The sequence below is a fragment of the Lasioglossum baleicum genome, chromosome 3 (assembly GCF_051020765.1).
Source record: "Lasioglossum baleicum chromosome 3, iyLasBale1, whole genome shotgun sequence".
Lineage (NCBI taxonomy): Eukaryota > Metazoa > Arthropoda > Insecta > Hymenoptera > Halictidae > Lasioglossum > Lasioglossum baleicum.
This window is the reverse complement of record NC_134931.1, coordinates 11,437,695-11,458,111: the sequence shown is the minus strand read 5'-3', so window position 1 is coordinate 11,458,111 and position 20,417 is coordinate 11,437,695. Positions and strand designations below refer to the sequence as shown.

General features: G+C 44.3%; 1 protein-coding gene across 8 annotated transcripts in view; it reads left to right on the top strand.

Annotated features, from left to right (window-relative positions):
- The window catches only part of LOC143207473 (uncharacterized), a 398,430-nt gene that overhangs the window by 220,432 nt on the left and 157,581 nt on the right, over positions 1-20,417 (top strand). For all 8 annotated transcript variants that reach the window (XM_076420989.1, XM_076420988.1, XM_076420987.1 and 5 more), the window contains one exon: positions 11,353-11,443. In XM_076420989.1, coding sequence (XP_076277104.1) covers positions 11,353-11,443 — 91 coding nt within the window. The remainder of the gene's footprint in view (positions 1-11,352; positions 11,444-20,417) is intronic.

Sequence of the window (20,417 nt, the reverse complement as noted above, 5' to 3'; positions counted from 1 at the left end):
TTTTTCTTTGCGGACAGTAGCAGAACCTTTCTAAAAATAAAAATCTTGTTTAGAAGTACATATATCGTGTAATTTATAGCAATTTCCCCTTACTGCAATATCTTTCAAAATGCCAGGGTTACAGTTACTCTCCTTCGGAACTGCATAGAATCTGATATAGAAAATTCACGAAGATTCTGTTAATACGAAATGTTATTTGATAGCCGAAAATTCCATTTATGCATTAAAATGCCCATTTTGTAAAAATCAATTTTCCTTGCATAGATCACACAAAAATTCATTTCTTCCACCGCCTGAACAATAACCTTCAATGTCTCAAAAATTAACGTCGAAAAGTTTCTAAAATGGAATAGGAATCGGACTAAGCATAAAATCGTGAAATGCAATATTCGAAGAAGGGAAAAGATCGAGGCAGAAGGAGGCTTACGCTCGTAAACGAACGCGGAGTAAGTGCACACGGAGGTCGGCACTGCAACTTTGTTCGGCGGGATAGAATTTCATCCTGTCGGCTGGTATTTCGTTATTATCCGTACAAGTTAATATCCGCTTGGCGTGTATGTAAAAACTTCGCCGGAAGTTAATATACTCTTAATTTTTTATTTTTCCACGTACGCGCCGATGGAGCCGGTGTTCTCTATGCCTGGGCTATGCTCGGCTCGGCTCGGCTCGGCTCGTCATCGTCGACGTCGGCCGCGGGAGAACTTTAAATTCTCATGCCGGCTCGCTTAATCCGCGGCTTAAAGAGCTTAACCCCACGAATATCTCGTCAGAGCTTCCCCCGACGTCGGTCCGTGGTGGCAGAGAGCAGGTTTATTAGCGCACGGATTTCGGAATTCTTTTCATCCCCGGCTGGGACACGAAGCCACCCACGCCGTTTACATAAGCGAGTTCTCCGGATTGCCTTTTTGATATGTAGATAAGGGGTGGTGCCGCTTTTACGCCGTTTACGCCCCACCGCGGACTAAAGAAACGTCCGGGCCCCGTTGTCCCGCGATTCTCGGCGTCCCCGGTGGGGTTTCTTCGTCTTTGAGCGATCGAGACCATGCTTTGATTATGGAACATCCTCGGGGAGGCCTTCCACCAGCCCGGATGTCCCTTCAACCCCTTCAAAGTCGAGCGAATTACGTGATTGGAGCCTAAATTTGTCTGTACGTTTATATTTTCAATTATACCCATCAGGAATATCAAATAGAGACGGAAATCTGTGTCGATGGTGCAAATAGTACCGGTAGAATAGTACCGGTTCAGCCAGAAGCTACATTCGTGCTACATTAATTACATTAATACATTAATCTGCTTATATTTTCTATTATTCCCACCACGAAAGCATCTTCAATCTACTTAGTAGAAAAGGTCACAGTGGTGGGGTTGTCAATTTTAATGAAACTTTTCCTGGTGAATCTAGAGCAAAAATAAGCTCACCCATGTGTGAGCGTTTTTGACAATACTCATTATTTAATATAGGAAATAAAATTTGATTTTACCAAAACTTTGCATACAGATCATAGAGAATTAAAGTTTTACTAAAATTGTCTTCTAACCATTCCTTTCTAAAATTTTTATTTTATTTTAGAACGTGTTTTGTTTCACTCGCTTTTCAGAATATGGCAGAGTACGTTCACGTTAGAGCTATCACAAACGATCAACGCAACGATGAGAACATAAGCGTGGAAATACATTGTATTTTTTTATAATGGAAGCATTCACAATGATGCGACGAGCGAAACAATGCTTGCCAGATGACTCTTACAGCTTCTCTCGCGGCTCCAGCATAAATGTACCTTTAGAACCGAACCACTTTGCAAACATCATTGTGTGAGTATATTAAAAAACGAATAACGCAGCTGTGATGTTAACATTTGTTTAAAACCGAATCATTCTGTAATGTAAAAACATAATTCTGTAAGCACATTAAAAAATCTGACCAATACTGTGTGCATAAGACCGCATGACCGAAGTGAAAACTTGTATGGCGATTGCACACCTGTCTAGTATACCCGAACAGCAAAAAGTCAGCGTCGTATCGCAATCCTTTCTGTTTCTGGCTCGCTCGGCTAAACTCGACTCCCTCGAGTTTACCTGAATAACGTTTCACCTCGGAGTGTGACGGATCAGACTACCCGGATTCACTGCCCAGCAATTGTGTACACTGTGCGCCTAGAGAAGTTTTCACTTCAAAACCTTTAAGAGCAACGACTTCCTAGGTTTATGGGAATAAGGTCACGGTTTTCTAGGCGGAAGTCTCGGGTCAGACGCGATAATCGAGGGGTTTCTGGCGCCGCACGTGAAGAGCTTGACCGGGATAAACAAATTACACGCGAACAGTTTCACCGGTGCAATTACGGGGAAATCTTGTTAGCAAAGTTTCAGCTGAATTATATCTTGAAGCGGGCGCGCCTTGCGACTGCAAAACTTGACCGCGGTGAAAGCAACTTTTATTTAGACGATTAAATAGTCCCACGAACAAGCAACAGAATTATACGAACGCATTCCTTAAATATGAATAGTGGGACTCTGCTTTCTCAAACTTCAATTCTGTGATAATAGGACGCTGGTTCTTCGCAATAAAGAAAGATTGCAAAGGCCAGTCGAAGCACCGTCGAATTTCGCCGAATTAGTGAGCTCGATAAAAGGATAAATGATCGGTTTAGGTTTCTATTGGTGTTACGCTCTCGTGGGACTCGCCAGCGAAATCAGTCACTATACAGAAGAAGAAGCAAGGGACGAGTGAGAGGGACCTGGTCTCCCACCTCGTCTTCGGTATTTCGTCGTTATTGGGCTGCTTCAATCTCTACGGTGGCGTTCATTTACTTCTATTATTTGCTGTAAACAGATTTACTTGTGTGTGTGGTGTTCATGTTCTCTTCACGTTCTGGCCATTCGCCATTTTTCTGGTTCGTTTCTTCTGCTTCTTCTTCACGTCCCATTGCATCCCGTCTGCTATCTTTTTACCACAATTCATCTATCCATTAATCCTCATATAAAATAGAAAATAAAATAGTGAAAATATTCAGACTGCTGATAGAGAACAGTATGATAATTTCAATGTTAGTGGGCAAAACTAGAAAATACTCATCTGATTACTAGGCCTATGACACAAGCCACGTGACTATTGTGCCTACTTCAGTAAAATACTGACAGTGTGAATTTTAAAAAATTAGCTATTAATGGATACATCGATCATATATCGATCATTTTTCCGAACCAATTAAATCTCGATGAGATTGCAGATGGACCGTACATGTCCACTGCCCCGAAAATCGTGTAGCAACTGCCACAAAGCTGGCAATCAGATGGAGTCTACCAGGAACCGACGCGACGACGGCGGGAATAGTTTTTGCGGGCAAATGGAAGCCGATTCCTGCGCGTTTCAGCAATTAGAATGGCAGCAAGTATCAAAGGCGGACCGCGAGAGGAAGACGTGAAATTTCATCGGAAGCCATGCGACGACTACTACGGGTAGGAAATACACGCGGAGCAGCTTGGGAAGGGACAAAGAGCGGGGAGGAAAGGCAGCAACGAGAGCTAGTCGGTCCGAGTTTGCGAGTTCCAAGCCAAGGGGATTGCCGTATATTAAAGTACTTTTCGATTCCCCCTTTCCTTTCCGCGCCAATCCGGAGCTCTGGACCGACGCTCTCCTCCGTTTCCCCATCCTCGTGGCCCCCGTCCGTTTTCCTCCTACTTCTCTTTTCTCTTTCGTGTTCTTCCTCTCTCGTCGGTCTCGTTGCCATTCGAATCGCGAGTAATCGTAAGCCTCGACTAAGCCTCCTGCGTATTTTGCACGTGATGGTCCTGCTGACTCGTTCGCGATTCACTGCGATAAGCTCGCCGCTCGCAATAACGATGGTCAGGTTACAGGCATTAATCATGGCTTCGCTTCTTTTCGATGTAATTAAACCGCGTGCACGTTTCATCGAAAAAGGGTTTCCAACTTGTTTTTCAAGGAAGGCACTGTGTGCGAGGTAAACAATTTTGTTCTAATGAAAAATTTGTTGTTTTAACACAGTGAAAATTTTATTAGAATAACTGAAACTGACTTGCCAAAATACTGTGTGCTTAATCTTCTTCCCTTTTAGACAGCATTGATTATAATAAATTTCGGTATACAGAAATAAATGACAGTAGAAAAGAATTCATGTCATTAAATTACTTTTCTTCCTATTTTTCTCTAACATTGAGAAGGCAGAAAACCCAATTTTAATTTTATCTTAACAATTTTAGACTAGATAAAAATTGAAACCACTCAATTTTACCTAAGCTAGGTACACAATGCTTTATGGACAATGCTTTAAACATTTTTGTTAATTTTCTACACTTACGCGATTATATTTGTTGTTTAGAGCAGGTGAGGACGGTGAAAAATTAAATTAGATTATATAGAACCGGAGTAGAGACCATTTTCGAAAAATCTGCACTGGTGCAGCAACATTCATCGTCGAGGGGTACCTTTTGGTGCCATTAGTCATTAGTGATTCTAAAAGCATCCGGGGTAGAATATTACAGCAGTAGCCGCGGCGGCTTTTACCATACTTTAGCTTTATGCGAGCCTCATTCATCAAAACCCAGCGAGCCGAATGGCTCCTCTGGTACACGGGTTCGCAATGGGTCATATATTCCGACGTGCTATTTAGGATTTGCGATCTTACGGCATTAGACGTTTCGGAAACCGTCGACAGTATTCTTTACGATACACTTACGACTTCTACAATTTTTATCATTCCACCCGCCGACGTCTATTTTAATCCTGAAGTTCGAACGTGTGGCCAATTTATGATGCCGAGAGAAAAATAAAATATGGTCACTGGCGCTCTCTTATTAAAATCTTATCCCATTTTATTCAATGCTTAAAGATTTTAATAATGAAATAATAAAAAATCGTGATTAATAATCTACTACGTTAGAAATTGGTCTTGTGTTTTTTTTGTAATTAGTGGACTGTACAATCTTTTCAAGAAATTGTAAGAGGACATGTGTCAAATTAAATTACAAATATCTTGATGATTAGATACATGTCTAATTCAGGTCACTACAAAAATTGATACGTACGTTAGCTCCTCATACTTTGACCAACAAGTGACACCTTGAAAACAGGTATTTCGCTAAAACTGAATCGAATACAAAATGAAGGATCAGCGTATAGAAGAATTGAAGATCCGATACAGTGACGGACGACAGCAAAGTTAGCTGACCCTCGGATATCATCATAAGCAACAGATATATCTTCCCTCAGTCAGATGTGTATCCAGGGATTTCGGTATTCCGGTTGGCACGGCGTGTTTTTTGCGCGACGTGTCTCATTGCGGCGCTTTAACCATTGATCTAGGCGAAAAGGTGAGAAGCTGTCAGGGCTGTCACGTGTCCAATGGACCATACAGGCGGCCCATTATCGGCGTTGGTCTCCGGGAGAGAAATAATAAAAATGCCATTAGTGTCTCGACGTCCCAGGACGGTCGAACGATGTGAACGTTCACCCCAGATTTTCGGGCGATATATCTCATCCCCTTCGACCACTTTAACGTCTTTGTCACGGACTCTCCCACTTGACGAGGTTAATCCTTCTTTCTGGCCTTCAGGTCCTCCTTCTCCTTCCTCCTCGGTCCAGCGGCTTGCTCCGGACGACCTTAAAATCCGTTCACGAGCTGGAACGAAAATAATTGCATCGTGATTCTTCCGCTTTTTCCGGCCGACTCCGGTAGCCCACCCCTTTCTTTCGCCCTCTGTCCCGGTCGCACCCTCTGTCTTCAGCATCGCGATCCCGCTCCCACTTTGTCCTCCTTCCTCCAACCACGACCGAGAGGGCATAAATCCTTCGGGATCGTCGCCGAAAATAAGATAAAATCTCGCAGCGCCGTGGCTTGCCCGGCAAAGAGGAAGGAAAAAAGGCAAATTCCCGAATAAACACATCCGCGCCTCTTTATGGTGGCACTTTGCGGGTCCACCCCCTCTGACTCGGCGGTCTGTGTACCGTGCGCATTATTAACTCAACCACCGGAAAATGTCAACGCCGCCCGGCTCCTTATCTCCTTGCTTTTCTTTATTTTAACGCCGACACCCGCTTCCCGTCTCGTCTCCCTTAGGCGTGGCTCGTGCCGCCTTTATCTTCTAGCTTGTTCGGGGGTAAAGAATTTTCCACCCCCTTCTGGTAAATCGTGTCAATTCAAGAATTTATTAACCCCTTCTACATAAGGTTTTTTTCAAGACGCTCGAAACATTGTTTTCGGGAAGGTAGACTGTGCTGTTTCACCTCCTTGTGGTAAATCGTGTCCATTCCTTGTTCAAAATAATATTTGTGAAACAAAAAACATTTTTGTTGGAAAGCTAAAGAGTATTTTATGATGAAAATAATCAAGTTGCTGCTGGAATTAGACTGTTGCTAACAGAGAAAGTAAGAACTGGCATAGTCATAAAAGTTTTACTCAATCGAAGATCTTGATTTTTCTGTGCGGCTCGTTGCGTCGTCTTCTGAATAGAATATGCGCACGGCTAAAATTATGTAGGGAGTCTGGCAGCGTTATAACGGTCGTCCGGTCAGAATCACTTCTCGCGGAGGATCTAAAATTAATCTCTGCCGTCCTATCGGGTCCATCAGAGTGGGAGTCAGCCATTCGAATGCGCAACGGGGAATCCCGGGAGCGTTTCAGGTTCCTGGATACCTCGAAGGGCGAAGGAACGGGCTTGGGATCGGATTTCCAAACGTTTTAATCGCCGTTTTTCTTTTTCATCCCCACCCTTGATCCCTCAATTTTCTCTCTCCGTTCCCCTCCCCGCTGCTGGTCCCTTAGCAGAGTCCTTTTCCAGAAAGGAGTTATCGGCGAAGGAAGCTACAGGCACACCAGCGCAGCGTCGGCGTGCTCTCTCTCCTGAAAAGGGGCTGGAGACGCCCGGCGGGGTTAAAACGACCCCCGCAAGCCGAGGCTGAAGTCTGAAAGATAAGGTACCCCTCTTCTCTCTCTCGGCCTCCTAGATTATGGAATGGCACTTTAATTACACTAATGGGAGAACCAAATGTTAATTACAATTCGAAGTCTAAAAGAGAGACGACTCGCGGCGCCGAAAGACAGAGGAAGATAGGTGGAGAGGTGGAGAGGCAGGAAGGAAGAAAGATAGGCGGGGAACGGGCCACGGCGAGGAGCCAACCAGATGAGATTTGCCCGCGTAAGAGGGTTTCCGTGATTAGTATTATTTAATTAAAAATGCCCGGTCTCATTATGGTCACCTCTCATAAAGACCGACCGACGCTGCAAGGGAAGTCGCCTGTAAATTGGATTACTGCAACGTCGAACGCTAAAAACCGTCGCGTCGCCTCCGTGAGTATATATATATATATCTGTGTTGTCTTATGCATTCTATTCTGCATTCTTGATTGGCGATAATCAGGCTGTTTATGCTGTCTCATCTTCTAGAAACGCCACCAGAACACTCATAGAATTCTCTGTAAGAATAAATTTGCAGTTGGAGCACAAGATGCGTGTAATCTTCGTATAATCTCCCCTATTTGTGACGGTTCTCTAGAAGATGACAGTGTTTCTGCATATTGAGATTTATAGCGCCATAATGTCCTTCCAATTTCTATTTTCCGGTGTTTCTACCACATTTTTATTCCTCGAATGTAAATTAATCTGCGATCATCCAAGAACATAAAAATCTATAATAATTTTACTATTTGTTAACAAATATATTAAGGAAGTTCTCGAAATGGGTTATAACCTGGGAACTCAATGAGAACCAAAGATGAGGATGCACATCATCCATACAGCATCCAGCATCGCATTTCTTCAAGTTGTATCCTCTGATGCATCACCGACGACCACGTCCTGGGAATCGAAGGTGACGTCACTGAAGGCCATTCCCTGTCCATACCGGATTGATCGGAACAGTGACGTGGGGGTGTCAGAGATCTTTCGTTTTTGGGAGTCTCCTCTAGGCTTCACAGACCGCGCGCTATCGACGCTAGGGCGGTGGCAGCGCGCGGCAGTCGGGTTTCAATTTAAAGTTGGACGAGCGTGTCGGGATTTCAATGTACAAAATGCGTATGCTAAACTTTTCGCACCCCTCGGTAGCCACCAGGCGCTCTCTCTCTCTCTCTCTTTCTCTCTCTCTCTTTCGCCCTCCTTCGTCGTCCGAGTTCCGACACCGGGGGCCCTTGACGCACGGACCGACGCCGGACAATGTCCCGACGTTGAAAAATCAGCAAGTCTGATGCGCCCCGCCAAGTAGAAAGGGTGCACAAGTAGAACATTGCTCTCGTCAGAGTAAGCCTGGGACAAATGTCCCGTGAGCACTTTGAAGTCGCCAGCGCCACCCAACCCCTTCCAAAAAGGACAAATTACTTTTTTGAGGCTGCCACCGTGGCCTTCGCACCCTTAGCCAAGCCGGCTCTCCCTTAAGTCCTCTAATGATTGCAGCTGCGATCGAAGGTGATGCATAGCAATGGGTAGGCTTCGGCCGGACATGCGAAGGAACTTTCTAATAGGTTTCGGGCCTCCTCTTTTCACCTTCTCTCGCACGCATGATCGAGCTCTCTGCGAAATAAATTGCATCCCCGGCCAACGACCGATAAAAATACAGCACTGTTGAATACGATGAACGTATCCCTTCTTCACGAGTTCGTATACAAACTGGAGAACAAGGACTGCATCGAGTAAAGTACAACTATTGTCGAATCCAGTTGAATTTCTGCAAAGTCTTCCGAATAAAATTGCTTTAGAGCAGCATCGAAAAGATTATTGAGACAGGATAAGCGTTCCCAGTTTCGATTCAATTAGAATGTATCTTATCTTCATGAATTCATGCAAAAATTGAAGAATGAGACCTGCATCGAATAAAATTTTCTTGCTCGAGGACTGAAATAGCTTCGGACGATGCAGAAGAGGCAATCTTAAAATAAGAGACCAACAGAGAGAAAGAGAGGGGGTTTTCATTTTGGATTGGAACGGGCCGACGCGAATTTAAGTTCGACAATGCGGGAGGGGCTTGCGGCGCGTAAGATTCACGGCCGGAGGACGACTGGAAAATGAGATCGGAAAAAGTGGAACGAAGAGGATGTTTCTGCGTCCAGGCGATCGCGGATGGGTGAGAAGTTTCGCCTCGGGAGTTGGATTACCGTGTGGCTTCGGTCGGATTTGAAAATCGTGGGGTTCCCGGGGACGCGACGGGATGCTGCCATGGCGAGAGAGATGCCGGAGCGTGATTGATTTTGCATACGACACGGATTGGACAGGTTTGAGAAATTGGACTGGCTTTCTGGCTGGTTTGCCCTCTCCTCTACCCTCTTGCTTGGCTCTCTACTCCCTCCGAAGCCCTCCGAACCTCTCCGATGCTTCTTTTCTATATCGCGAGTGCCTATGGACGTTATATCGGCGCGTTGCGCATATATACATACATACATGTATGAACGTGAACCATATATGTACTTGTAGCCAGTACTCCGCGAGACGAAGAGGGGTTCCCTCTCGTATCTCTCGCAAGGAACGTCGAAGGGGATTGGCCTCGAACTAGCGATTTGTGCGATCTTCGAGGACGTATTTATGAGCGTTTCAGACCCGCTTCTTCTTCTTCCTCCACTTTCATATTGCGTACACCATTCCCCGAGGCGGTTGAGTTATGGCGTGCAAAGTGCAACGTTGACGGCTTACGCGGCGTAATCGGCCTGCAACACGGAGAGAATGCGATTTATTCTGGATTTTTTGTCTTTCGAACCGTGTGTCATAAGTGAATTTAGTGGTGTGCTCATCTTTGAGCGTTTCTAGAGCTGTGCCATTCGTCTTTTGGTGATCTAACTTCTTGGTTTCAATAATACATTTCAAGAAGTCAGTATGGAGCTTCTTCTAGATACAATACAGCCACTGGAACGTCTATTTAATAGGCTACTGGTAGCTAAAGTGGTAGGTGTTACTTCAAACTTGCACGCGCGTAACGTTTTATTCAGACAAGTTGTAATAGTCAAATGTGCTGTTTGGATACACAAGCGAAAGCGCTGAAGTATAAAATCTCATGGCTTTACTCTAACTCTCCCACTGGTTGCTGTTTTTATAATTAGGTTGTACACGCATTTCTTTCAGACAACCGGCGAAGAGATAATGAAATTTTTCTTAAAATCGCTGAGATACTTCAAGTAACTGTAGCGCTTGGCTGGCGTTATCCGCCGACGTCGGAGTGGATAACAAGTCGAACGATTTATTCTAAACCTTTATCCGGGGGCCCCTCGAAATTTATGAAAGAAGACGCCCGTTTAACCGACTCGCTCAGTCATCCCTCACGATGGTGGTGAAGCCACCCTTCCCTCGGCTGTCTTCCCTGCTCATTCTATCTTCGTTCCTCTGGAGGCTCTCTTTTCACTTCCCTTCCCCTACGCGACTGCAGCTCTCTCTCTCTCCCTCTCTCCCTCTCTCTCTCTCTCTCTCTCTCTCTCCGCTCTGTGCTCACATGTCAGCCCTTTATTTTATACCAAGACGAGGCCGTCCGAGTTGGTCCTAATATTAAAGGGGATGGTCCACCCTTAGCGCGTGATCGGGATACCGAAATTCTCTGATCGGACGCGGGGTTGTTCCTTATTGGCGAACAGAACGAAAGTCGAGTGGCGATGCTTTCGAAGGGAAGATGAGCAAGAGGCATGGATGTGACACGTGGACTGCCTTGAATGTTTGGGACAAAGTACCGTCATCGACTGTTAAACGTTCTGGAGTTTGCAAATTGATCTTTCTAATAATATTAAACATTTATAAAATATTCATTTAGACTCGATTCAAGGCAGCAAAGTTTCTTTGCCATCATTAATTGGCCGTCATTAACCTTTAAGGGATGACGTCTATGCATCATACTGACTCTACAACATGTTTCAAGATTGATTAAACGTGATCAGATTATGAGACATGATACACTTTCCATTCGTTATTGCTTAGAAATTTTTTTAGAAATTGGAGCTAGCTATGAAAGATATCAGAAAGTATAAATAATCTCTGATAACTAGACTGCATTTTAATGCAATTTTATGCAAAATAAAAAGTGTCTACATTAATTTGACGCTATAGGAACCTCGTGGATATTCATTTCTTTCCTTAATAATCGTAGTAAGCTGGAAATAATAGAACAGTATTTTTGAATTCTTTAAATGCTTTTACTGTTCTAAATTGCAACTAGTTCGTATTAAAATCTGGTGATAACAGCTGTACTATCATGCAACGTCGATCGTACAGAAATAAATCGACAATTAAGCGTCGTTCCTGGCGGGTAAAATGAAAAGTACACAAAGCAGAAGTATGTTTAGCAGAAAGAATTGATAAATATACTTTAGACGAAGTCAAGAATGAAGAGGGACACTATTAAAGAATATTTCTTGTTTTTGTTTTGCAGCTGTATCTGAGCAAGTCACGGCAGAGCGGCTTTTCGTGCGACCTGCAGCACAGTCTCCCAGGAACAGTCAGTCCAACAGCGCGTCAACAAGGTAAGTTTTTGCTCATCAACTTTGGCCAACCGTTTCTCTCAACAACCTTCGTTCCTACCGAGTATCTTTGGCTTTGCTCGTCGGCTGCAAACTGTCTGCGAATTTCTGGCGGCATTTGAAAAGATTCATTCCCCTACCACACGACGACTGGGTAAAGCCGCTTCCTTTGCTGTTTTCTCATTTCTCTCTCTCGGTTCGGCACGCTCGCAGGCAACACAGCCATTTAACGTTCTAGCGGCGAATATTTGCTTCATACGTGCGCCGAACAGTCGAGGCACAGTCGAAATGCAAGCGACGTTTCGAAAGTTTTGCCGATTTCGTGCGTACTCGGTTGGAATAAATATTTGACAGCGAAATAATGGCCAATTGCTACCGACCTTCTACGTTTCGTCCGTGCCACTAATTTTGGTTCGAACGATTTGTGTATCTCCGGTTTTATTCCAATATACCCTTTGTGAATCTTCGCGTTCTCATTCTTTCTTATAAATCATTTCATAGGACGGATTTCTTCGATGGATCATCAAATTTCTTATGGTAGAGGTAATTAATTTTGTCCCTTGCTTATATTTCAAACAACGTACTATATGTACAAGCATAATGAGACGAGTTCAAATCATTTGTTAGGCCTGACACAAATATGAACTGCAGTTTCGTTATTCTAGTATTTGTAAAATGTGGTGTAGCTTTCTGTTCAATCTCTTGTAGCTTGCATTAGGCCCAAAGTGGCATTGTTTTCTCCAGATGTTCACAAAAGGAGTCCTCTCGACAATTTCAGCGAATCCTCGAGAGGAAACAGGGCCCATTTCCACCGCAGGGAATTATCGATTTCGCTTTCGAAATACTGTACTGCCTCGGAAGATGAACACACAGCACGTGCTGCAAATGATAGACCAAAGAAAATTAAAAAAATTAGGAAGTGGCGCTTTGATGTATTGTCATTTTGTGCAACTACTGAGGTCTTCCAGCAGAGGTCTGATCCCTCTAAATTGCTCTTCCTAAGTCATCGGTACCAAGTGAAGAAAATAGAAAATGAGAGAATAGAAAGAAAAGTTTGAATATTCGACCTCGCTTCTGTGCAGTTGTCGAGGTATTTCATGGATTCTTCTTAGTGTACTCTTGCAACTGTACTACTGCAGTCAAACCCTCTAAATTAATCCTCCTAAAGCAACGGTACAATTGCGAGTAAAGAAAATACAAAATGAGGGAATAGGACAAGCTTAAACATTTAACTTCGTCTCTGTGCATCTATCGAGGTCCTGCTGCAGTCGACCCTCCCTACTAACATTCTTAGATCCAAGACTCGACTGCAAAGAAATTGGAAAATGAAGTATTAAATGAAACCTGAACTTCAATTAATGTTTTCATCCGAGTATCGATGTCCTACCGCACTATACACTCCGACCGACCTGTACTCGTGCCTAGAAGCTGACTAGCACGGACTTTCGCGCACAGGAATCGTGTTGGAAACGGCACAAAGAGGATCGCTCGACAATAAACTGACTTAGCACCAAAATCTTGGATTTAACGATACGGGAGATATCGATCCTGGCCGCCTCTCGCAGTGGATCTTTAACAAAACGGAGGAACCGCGTGTCCTTCGCACGGCGACGACGTCCGCAGGGACACGTCTCGCGGATTTCTTTCCTCACTTCTTTCTTTTCCCAACCGACAATCTTCGAGCCGTGTCTTGTAACGCGCCGGAGACTTTATTGCCCGGCATGAAGGGTTTTATCGTCGCCGCTGTTTTAATTGTCTGCTCGCACGCGCGGAAGAGGACCTCTTCTTAAGAACACAGGTCTCTCCTCTCGCGACCTGCGCTCAATTACGATGCCACCTTAATCGGTCCATTTCTCTCTTTAAACGGCTAAGCCTCTTGGAACTACCCTCCGGTAGCCGCGGGGATAAAGTGAGGCTGCGGTTTTAATTGATTTGTTGTTTGCGAAAAGACAGATTGCAGAAAGATGTAAATTTAATAATCTTGAAATAACCTAAAACAACTTTTAAACATCTTTCTCAGAATGTTGAGATGTGCAACATCGCATAATATTATTTAAAAAATTAGGAAAAAACAGTGACAACTTGGTAAAAACGTCCACTAATTGCTTTTTATAGACGATGCACCCCAGAATTCGTTCAATATGTTGTAGAAACTAAAAACTGAAAATGTACTTGTTCTGGCGAATTGATTTACAGAAAGTAAATTTGGAAAGTTTGATAATGAAAGTAATTTCTTTAGAGAATGAGCGATCAAAGAGAGGGACGTTCCGAGTGATTCAACGAGCATGGAAGCCGCATCCACGCATTTTCCCCATTTTCATCGATCGGAAGGATTTCCACGGAATGTACGATTCGTCTGCGACGTCGAGCAGCACTGGGGACGGTAGCGAGCGAGGAGGAACTCGGGCATCATGCATAACCCCACGTCGGTCTCGCATAAATATTCTAATAACTTCGGAAACTAATATGATTGCAACCAGCAGGAATAATGTCCTGCTCGGACTGGGCACCGGGGATGTATGCGTGGAATACGAAATATGGGGCCACGAAAATGATTCTCCTCGACTGACCGTGAATCGCCGCCGAGGGTGAAACCGATCTTTCCTGATGGTTATAATAATCGCGTCTACCTTACCTCCCTATCGAAACACAACGGTTATATTCGACCATGAGACACCGAAGACTACAAAAAGACCCATTACAGCTGTAATGATCAGGATCGCCGCTGAAGTTTATAAATTTTCCCGGGTGAACTTCCGAATCGAAACCCATCGATACAATCGCTACGATGAAAAGTGCGCGACGAACGAACGGGAACGCTCGAAACCCCGGAGACTATCGATCTTGCGCGGGCATTCGAGGAGCTGGACGAAAATTCATTCATTCGAGGGATTCCAGTTCGAAAATTAATTTCAATCCGTACTTGAGCTACCAGCTTGAGCCTTGCCTTCCTTCCCTACCCCCCCTCTCTCTGACTCTCTCCCACTCTCTCTTTGTCAGCCTGGTCAAACAGCGGCGTATACAAGCGCGGTTGGAAAAGCGAGCAGCGCGCTCGAGTACTGGAAACAAAAGGCCGACGTTTCAATTAGGTCCCTTATTAGTTAGCGATAATAGGGCCAGCGGCGGTCGAACGTTAAAGCTGGGGCTTTCCAGTGCTTAACCGTTGGCTGCGTTAGGTCCGCCAGGGTTGTTTGCGTGGATCCAGCTCTTACGATATTAAGGGCTGACTAGGCATTCACCGTTAACGCCATCGAACACCCCCGTTCAGAACCCCCTTGGAGGTTCTCGATGTTTAGAGCTAGCTCTCTAACCTCCTCGAGGATCCTGACCGGTCCAGACCGGGACAGGAAGGAGAGGTCCTTGCATCCAGTAAACTGGACTTTCTCAGAGCCACCCCCTCCCCCCAGGTTCAACCCCCCAAGGGTCGATTGATTTTCTCGCGGTGCAGAATCGCGGGGGGATAACACGAGCCCGTGATAACGGAGTTTGTGCCACGCCGAGGGAAACGGAAGAGGGTTAGCAGAGCGAAACGCCTCGAACTGGGAGGAATTTGTCGCGAGAAACCGGTCGCAGCAGTCGCCTGCGGCCAGCCGCAACGATCCTCCGTCGTTCTAGCCATTGTACGCTACCGCACGCTACAGGGGGACATCGTCCCCGGCGACGATAGCGTCGAAACCCTTCGAAACTAACTTCGGTCGGCCGAAACTGCGCCCGCTTTCCTCGCCACGAAACGGTCGCGCGGTTAACAAGGAGGCACGCGATGCACATCCGCTATCGATATCATGGTGAAGATTACACTCCGTGTTCTGTCCGTAGATCTTACCCATTGCATGATGCCAAGAATCGGGAATCAATTATTATGTTGTTGCAGAAATGGATCTTTTAGATCGCTGTTGCGCGATGTGTGATGTCGAGCGGCTGGCTTTCGGTGAAGAGTAATAGAGCTTCATTTGTTAAAACATAGATTAACCGTTAGCACTCGAATGGCGACTCTGGGGGAATATTACTACTAGATTGCGGATTTTATGCATTTATGACAAGAATGGGTGGATGTAATTTAAGACAGTAAAACATTAAGACAATTTAAGAATATTCATATGTTCTTCTCAATTTGTTAAAATTGTTAAAGATAGGAAGAAATTTTTGTATGGTTTCTTGTGTCTTATGATTGACGAAGAAACTTTTTATATTGCATGAAGATCCGCAGTCTATATATAGTCATCACCCGAAATATTTCTTATAATATGACAGATTTCGTGTGGTATAGAAATATTCTAGGTTGTAAGAAATGTCTTTTTTCAAGTTGGAATACAATACATCCTGGTACAGCCAGGAAGAGGATCATTCTATAGGAACAAACATGTCGAAAATTTTTTTGAACAAGACTTCGTTTTCGAAAAAATCGGCTTTGAAATTGGGCCAGGTACTCGTGCATCGGATAGTCGTACGAAGAAGATTGAGCAGGTTATGGTCAGACGCGTCAACCCCCGTTTTACTTTTTTCCGGTTCTTCCATCGGATTGGAAACAGTCTGCATATTTTTATTAACGCAAATATTTATGATTTAAATAATATGGTGACGTGACTTCTGTGAGCTATTTCAGTCATAGTTTTTCTTACCGTCTTAGTCTGCTAGTATCACAACATAGGAGACAGTGAACGTTTTAATGAAAAATTGTAAATGATTTTTTACAGAATTATTATGCCAAATTTGACCTGTAGAGGTGTATATGTAGATGGGTAGATTAGTTTTGTTATTTTGATGCCCTAAAAGAGGAATAGAAGTACTTTAAAGTATTAAGAAGGATATTACAAGATTTTTGTATTCATTGCAATATGATATAATTTATAAGAATAATAATCCCTAACCGAATAATTGCAATTCGTAAATGGCTCAAAAAAATTTTGGTAGATACAGACTGCAGTGTTCATTTTGTATAAAGTCATATTTAATTCTGAGAGAATCGTTGCCGAAGGAAAAGTGGATATTGCCGGAGGTTCTTTCCGTCTGCTTAGTCGAGAATTGGTTTTAGTGTAAATGTGGAGTGGCGGGTTCACGGTGTCGGAGGACGGCGAGGGTGGTTGGGAGAGCAGTGGAGTGGTAGCGACATCTTGTATTGTCAGATCCCAACGCGACAAATTCATAATTGCGTTAATGCGGGTACGGCGACGGTTCTTGCCGCAACCACCGCAAGGCGCGCTATGGCGTCTTGCGGCTGTAAGAGAGATAGGGACCAGGACGGCGAGGACCGGTGAACGGAGAAGAGAAAATGGACGAGGGTAAGAGAGGGTAAGAGAGAGAGAGAGAGAGAGAGAGAGAGAGGAGGAGATGGGTGGCTGGAGGACGAAGGGAAAGGGAAGTCCCTCCTGGTACGCGGGCTCGTTAATCTTCCAAGGATTACGCCAGGAGGAAGTATCGCCATTGTGCAAGGTGCTCCTCTTCTAGTCGATAATTATTAATTAAATTGACCTAACGGACCACTTCGCGATTTATCGATTTATCGGCAACCTCTTGCACTGTGTTGCTACAGGAGGCTCTGGAAAATGTTGGGTTATGTCTTCTCATACACTAAAAATCTGGAACAATGTATTTATACAATGCAATTTTGCGTAGGAAGGTTCATGAGACCTATTGGAAGATATGTATAGTGATCCAATCCAGTAATGTTGCGGGATTCCTAAATTAAACCTAAAGACTCAAAATTCTGGATCTTGACATTATAATCACAGAGTTCTAAGTTCATCCTAGAAATTTCACAAATAATTTTTTTCTCATCAAACAGTCCCCATTTAGCAGACTTGCATATTCTGAAGGAATAATAATATCCCACTTAGGCACCTTTGCTTATAATCGCCTCTAGCATCAGTCTTTCCACCCGCAATGAGTCCTTTGTCGGCCAAACAGAGAAGATCCATCAAACGGTCAAAGCCATGTTCGAACCGCATCAGCTAGCCACGGTTGGGTTTTAATTAATTGTGAACGATTAAATGATCATGAAATCGAACAGGAAGGGTCATCAAATCCGCACGAACGAGCACGGGAACGAGTACGAGAATCGAGGAAGGGTTGCTCGTCCGACTCGCGAACGGGTCGAGGGTAAAAAGGATAGAATTTCAAAAGTGAGAGAGCCGGCGTGGAACGAACGAACCGAAATAAAACAGTGATATCGAGGCATTTCACGCACGAGCGGGAACGTTTAGCAGATTCAACGTGCGTGCCGGCACATGGCTGCTATCCTGCCCACGGTGAAATCATTCTCTCTCTGTCCGCCTCGTTCTCGCGTTCTCTGTTCTGTACACTCTCCATTTCCATTCTTCTCTCTCTCCTCCGCCCGGTTTGCTCTTTACCCGGCCTCCCTCTGCCTCTATCACCTACACCCTCGCCCAGAGCTCACTGAAAAATACTGTTCTCGCTGACACCTGTAGCTTCGACGTTCTACATATGTATGTGCGTACGTACGCCGACTGTGCCCATCGTGGAAACGAGGGGCAAAAAATTATCACTCGGCAAGATTTCCATAAGATACGGAAGTGGTCCGTGATCGTTCTGTTTCCTGTTACATATTCATTCGCTTAATATCCGGCCTGGGCATCAGGCTCATATATGCGTCGTGTAATCAGTAGCAGATTAACCCTGTATTAAGACTGTTATGTTTTTATTATACTTAATTTCTCGCAAATTTATGCTTCAGATATAATTGGTCTCGTCTAATCCAAATCAATTTATTAGCTTTTATGAAGTGAACTGCTCGTAAAGTTATTTATATTGTCACAAAAGGGTACTCAAAACTGCAACGCATGAAGGAATCTGAATGGTGATCATGCAAAGAGTACTGCAAAGCAAGGAGGGATTTAAATGGAGATCATTGCAAAGACTTGTCAGAAGGACATAGAAATTCTTTAACCATTAAGGTGGATCCTGTTGACGATATTATGGCAACAATGAGTAGATCCTTCCTATTAACCAAATTTATTTTATACATTTTCGAACCTACTTCTTCGAAATCAACGTTGATCTTTCTACTATGCCTGATACAAAACAACCAATAATGTAAACTGACCACTAAGAAATTAAGTCAGCTAAAACGTTTGTAAAACTAACAATAAGCCAAAAATACACCAAGTTCTGCCATCTTGAGATTACTATTAAATCAGCACAGTGTAAAATGGAAGAAACAGGTGAATTACACGAACCATGTCAGCCGAACAGATTTTTCATCGTTTCCGTGGACGAGGGAAGCGCCAAGGGTCGAATGACCGTAGCGAAAGGGGGATAGACTCCACAAGTGGTGGACTTTACGGGACTTAAGATTAATCCTCATAATTACCCGATATAGTTTTTCTTCCCCGGGCCCCATTGTATCTCGTTTTTACACGGCAGCTTGAACCTCGCACCGTCTGCGTGGCGTACCTTCGGAGGAAAGCACCGGAATAGGATGAATGGCGACCTCGGGAAGACTCTCGGTTGCTCGGCCATAAAGATATTTATCAGGTGACAACCCTGGTCATCCTTTACGATCCGTCCCTTCTTGAGGTTTTCCACGGACGACGTCTCGGAGCGAACCCACCCTTCGGGGCAGTAGTCGCGTGCCACGCTGCTCGTGACACGACCCTTTGCGCATTCTTTTCTCTTCGCCGAGATTTCCAGAACCTTTTCCTCAAAGGGACGAACAGGTCGAGTGAGCTGAGAATAACTACCCTTGAATCCGTTTCGCCACAATCTTTGCTCATTGATACCGATTTATGGCACCTGATCTTCTCCCAGCTACCTCTTCTTTCCGCTATCTCTTCTCTTCGCTGTTTATTTTTCTTGGTATGTAGCTTGTATGTGCATCTCGATGGATAATAAGGATTCTTATTGTTTTGTTATTTATTTTTTGAGATTCGAATGGAAATCACGGTTGTGAATAGAAAGGGTCTTGAGTGGTTTAGTATTTTGAAACATTGAAATATTTAATACAATAAATAATAAAATTGATTAACCCTTGGACGGGGAACTTTTTTGGCAACTGAACAATTTACAATGTTCAGGGTTGTTTCACAGTTCTATTTGAGTAACTATTCGACTTAACTCTGAACCTTCATCCCTTATATCAATTTCACATATTGTCTCACATATTGTCTCACATATTGTTCTATCAGCTTATTACGACGCTTATTGCGCTAATCATCTTAGTACGAACACATCTCAATTTTCCTCAGATCTGAGTTTAGTCAAAGAAGAAATTTACAAGCTAGTACTCATCTTTCTATCACGTTCATGTTTTGTCATTGTGTCTCTTCGACCAAGGGGCAAAATTAATCCTTCAGGCACTACTACTACTTCCTTTTCAACGTCGTGTAATGTTACAGATGTCACCGTAATTTTCTGGTGTTTTAGACTTTCTGAAATTGTTCATATGTATCCTCGTGTGTAACAAAGCACATACATCATCCTTAAAGGTTTAACCTGAGAAAACGAAGTACACAGGAGGTTTAATTAATGATTTCGCTGCTCTGCGTGAAAATGAACCGAAGGTACCAGCATTTCCACAGCCGAATAAAGGAACAGCATAGTCTCCTCCGGCAGATTCGAGCGCGGAGGAATCCTCGTGCCCAAAAAAAAATCGGAGAAACGTGCAGAAAATCCTGGGGCGAAAAAGCGTCGACGCGAACGAGAGGAATATAGGGGTTGGTTGCCGTGGATGACCGACAACGCGCACCGTGGGCGTGAAATCGGACGCCGGCCAGGACGTCCGCTCGACTCGGCAGCCGGCGGACAATAAGAATCGATATCTTAATTAACGAACGCCGGTGGGTCCGATGTGCAAGCGAACTCCTGCCCGTGGAGAGAAGGAAGGGTGGGTGGTTGGGCGTAGAAGGGGGTGGAACGACGGCCGAGAGGGTGCAACAGGGGAGAGGAGGATCGGACACAACGAAATCCGGAGACTGGGTTGTATTCGATGGGGTAGGAACGCGGACGCCTGACCGGAAGCGAG